At 42.0% G+C, this 3,899-nt stretch overlaps 1 protein-coding gene across 2 annotated transcripts; it reads right to left on the bottom strand.

Moving 5' to 3' along the window:
* Window positions 1-406: 406 nt before the first annotated feature.
* Window positions 407-3,516, bottom strand: LOC125516979 (MOB kinase activator-like 1A). 2 transcript variants are annotated; one of them, XM_087529809.1, is made up of 7 exons: window positions 3,257-3,516; window positions 2,989-3,042; window positions 2,401-2,509; window positions 2,109-2,202; window positions 1,867-2,000; window positions 1,596-1,759; window positions 407-759 (listed from the first exon to the last, which is right to left on the bottom strand). In XM_087529809.1, exons 1-7 carry the CDS (start codon window positions 3,512-3,514, stop codon window positions 685-687), a joined length of 888 nt encoding a protein of 295 aa, XP_087385935.1. In that variant the 5' UTR covers window positions 3,515-3,516; the 3' UTR covers window positions 407-684. The 2 variants fall into 2 exon arrangements, with proteins under 2 accessions (XP_087385935.1, XP_048538181.1); XM_048682224.2 differs by having other exon boundaries at window positions 2,994-3,042; window positions 3,257-3,425.
* Between the last annotated feature and the right edge of the window lie 383 nt (window positions 3,517-3,899).

The following is a 3,899-nucleotide window of genomic DNA, read 5'->3' as shown; positions in this document are numbered from 1 at the left end:
ACATGCTAATCCTATTATCTGTCGTCCTCAGCTCTCTAGCCACCTACTTCATGTCTGTATTTAGGATCCCCAAAAGAGTGCTAAAAAAATAGATGGCTTTTGCCGTGTTGTAGAGGAAACATGTACTGGTCTTCAGTGTCTAATTGTTAGGAACAACATTTGTAAACCGAAAAAGTTTGGTGGTTTGGGTTTTAAAAACTTGCACTCAATTGCCTACTTATTAAGTTTGAAATGAATTTTTCATTTGCAAACACAGGAAATGTTATTGGATTATCACTTGATTATTGAAAGTCATTCCAACGTTCCTGCTTGGGAGGTGCCACCCTGATAACTGTTTTCTTTCTCAGACTTTTTAGGAAACGATAAATTTGGCTATCGCACATAACCCAACCAAGAGAAATTCCCAGGATCAAATGACAATCCGTCGAAATGAACAAATTGCCATGATGCAATCAACACCTGCTTGGGAGAGTCTTGAGTATATACACGAGCACTGGCTAACCTATCTCTAAAATGTAGATGAAGGTAGTCCATATCCAAGCCTAACATCATCACAAAAACAGAAACGCAATTGTGCGCATGAACAAGCTGGGGAAACTAACTAACTTAAAAAGGAACAAAAAGTGATGTCTCTGCACTTTTGCCTCATCAATTCTTGAAACAAAGCTCCAATTGTCTTCTCGGCTAGTGTCCAACTAATATGGGCTCGATCAGCTCCCTGAGAGGAGCTAGCTCTGCCCTATCGATTAACTGAAATTCCTGCCAAACAAATAAGGCCAACAATAAGTAATTGTAATGATTGGACCCTATGAGGCACTCGATTACAGAAAATTTTGTTTGAGACTCGAGAGATGTAAAGTGGTATGCTGCTGAAATAATAATAATACTAATCATGAGGAGGCAATCTAAATTGACAAATTCTAGTCGATAGAGCAATCAGCAAACCATTATAACTAGATGCTAATGTTTGCGGTGTGCTTCTTAAGAATAGGCAGGATGCCTTTGTGTGCATAATGATTGACCACAGCTTTCTAAAGAAATGATCTGAATCAAGAGATTGGATACTATAATTTAGAATCGTCGAACCAGACTACAAGGAAATTAACTCCCTTCTTTTGCATTCCATGATAGGAGAGGTTGGTACTAAAGGCAGCCATACTGGAAAGCTGAAGTACTGAATCTCTTTGCTCCAAAATTTAAGTCACAGACCATAACTTAGCATCATATCCATGCTGCAAAACTAGTGTATGATGTGATTCTATTCTATAGGCTACTTTACTTAGTTTTGAGTACTGTATGGCTTCTCTTCTACTCCCTCCGTTCACAAATATAAGGTGTTTTCGATATTTCAATATGGACTACATACATACTGAAATGAGTGAACAAACACACCAAAACATGTCTATATATACATGCGATTCGCAAAAACTAGAACATCTTAAATTTGTGAACGGAGAGAGTAGTTCTTTGCCGAGAGGACACTTATTATCTTCTATCAATTCCCACGAAATTATATGGCACAAGACAGTAATTATTCCAGCAATTGTTGACGAATGCAACGTTGTGTCATGAAGTTGTGGAGGGTGGTTAGTTACCCATGTGAAGAGCATGAAGTGCTTGAAGCAGGTGTTTAGATGTGCTTCTTCCTGGAGCTTGAGAATCATCTGGAAATGCGAGTGGTATATGTGCGCATACACCCTGAACAGCCGCTTGAAGATCGTCTTGATGACGTCCCGGAAGTTTGGAGGGAAGGGAGCTCCTGTTGGCATGCACCACCGTTTTTTCAGCAGAGTACATGATTAGACCAAAACTCTGAATCATTTTTAGCACTCTCATCAGTACACTAAAAATGATAATCAGTTATACCAAGCTTTTGAGGGAAGATGGATTCTTCGTCAAGCTGGGCTTCGATCCAATCCATCAGGTACTCGACATACTTCGCTGCGGACACTTCAATAGGCCTCTTGATCTTGACTCCATCGGCCCACCTGTACTCATACCTGTTTGAAGACGATTTTTTTTCTCATTAAGTTCAGAGTGTGACACAGCCTATACAATATAACATACGTTAGCTGCATCTGCAGGTGCCAAGATTTGAAGGAATGTACTTTGGACCGGCTGACATGGTGGGGCAAGTAGCTGGCGTGCAGAACTCCATGAGGGTGCCGTACAGGATGTTCACTTGGTTGAAAAAGTCGACAGCTGGAGATGCAGGTCATCAGAAACTAGTACTACAAGTTAAGACACCTACTTTTTTTTCTCAATAAAGGGTGAATTTTATTGGCTCAAAATAAAGCATCAAGAGGATACAAATACACTTAAGACACCTATAGGTGTACAAAGATTCAGCTCATCGACAACTGTTTCATCATTCGGAAGAAAAAAAGGGAATGCACTCACTGTTGACAGCGAGCCACTCGTTGACATCCTCTCCAACTGGCAGGTGGACCACCTCTCGCAGATTACCGCTGCCGAGGGTGGCGTCGATGTGCCTCTTCAGCTTCATGCCCTGCGTAGTACAGTCCAAATATTTGTATATGGCGATCAACTTGTTAACTGAACTTCGTTTTTGGTAGAGTTAGATGATGATCTCAGTGAGAGATTCAGAAGCCTTTTGATGAATTTTGACAAAACTTGACTAACATTTATCAAAATTTTCTAAACGAAGAGAATAATGAAAACACATGACAACATTTATCAAAAGTATATATTGCTCTTGTATGTATTCCCTCCATCCCGGTTTATTAGTCTCCTTCGGATTTTGGGTCAAAATTTGACCATAAATTTGACTAATAAAATATGAGTTATATGCAGTGAAAATGGTACCATCAAAATCTTCTTTCAAATATGAATCCAACAGTATAACTTTTGTGACATGCCACTTATAATTTGTTAGCAAATCATGTATATGGTTAAAGTTTGACCCAAAATGGAAGGGGGACTAATAAACTCGAACATCGAACAAAGGAAGTATATATGTAGGTATACCGTACGTCGTTCCCTGCCGGAGCACTCTTCTTGGGCCTGAATGTCCTCTGGTTCCTGCGAGCCAATCAAAACAACAAATGGAAGCCAAACGAAGGTCAGTTTGGGTCCTTGGCCTTCCTCAGACAAGTGGATAATCAATCAATGAATGAAACGAGACATGAGAAGCAAGAAGATGACGAGCAACAAACCAAAGAGAATTCCAAGCGAACGAAGGAATCAAAAGCAGCAATCGAATAAGGAATTTAATCTATTCTAGGCCGGGGTTCACCTGCTGGCGCGACCGAAGAAGCTCTGCATGGTACGATGGAAGACGCCGGCGAGCGCGCCGGCGTGGAAGAAGGCGACGGCGAAGGCGGAGCACTTGAGAGACGAGAACTGAAGCGGTGAGATGATCCGAGGGAGGGAGGGAGCTTTCGTCGGAGCTATGACGTCTACCTGAAGTCCATATATGTATGCCATACCTGACGTACGCCGAGAGAGAGATGGAGAGGTGGAGCGAGAGACAGGCTGGCGGTGATAGATGCATGGAGGCTGGCTGCCTGGCTGGCACCGTGAGTGCGTGCGTGCGTTGCAAACGTTCCCGTCTGTCCCGTCCTGTTACCCACTCACGTCCGGCTGTGCCGCCTTTGATGGTTAATTTCCGCTTAATCCAATCCAATCCTGCTTTGTTGGCAGTTGGCACTGATGCAGCGACAGCTTAGCAATATCCAGCCTTTCCATACAAGTAATCTCCGGACCTCCTCCGTACGATTGCGATACCTTTTTTTATTAAATTTAAACACAGTACAGACACAAACACCCTAGGTATAATGAGTGAATTCGTAAGTCTTAGCCACTTTCTGTTCCTAGACTTTCAGTCAAGGTTTTTGATCTCGGCAACAAAACAATTTCGGACCTCACTGAAATATGCG

This window comes from Triticum urartu, chromosome 6A (assembly GCF_056163025.1).
Source record: "Triticum urartu cultivar PI428250 chromosome 6A, HENAU_Tu73, whole genome shotgun sequence".
Classification (NCBI taxonomy): Eukaryota; Viridiplantae; Streptophyta; class Magnoliopsida; order Poales; family Poaceae; genus Triticum; species Triticum urartu.
Note: the sequence above shows the minus strand (reverse complement) of the source record. Positions and strands in the feature narration are given on the sequence as shown.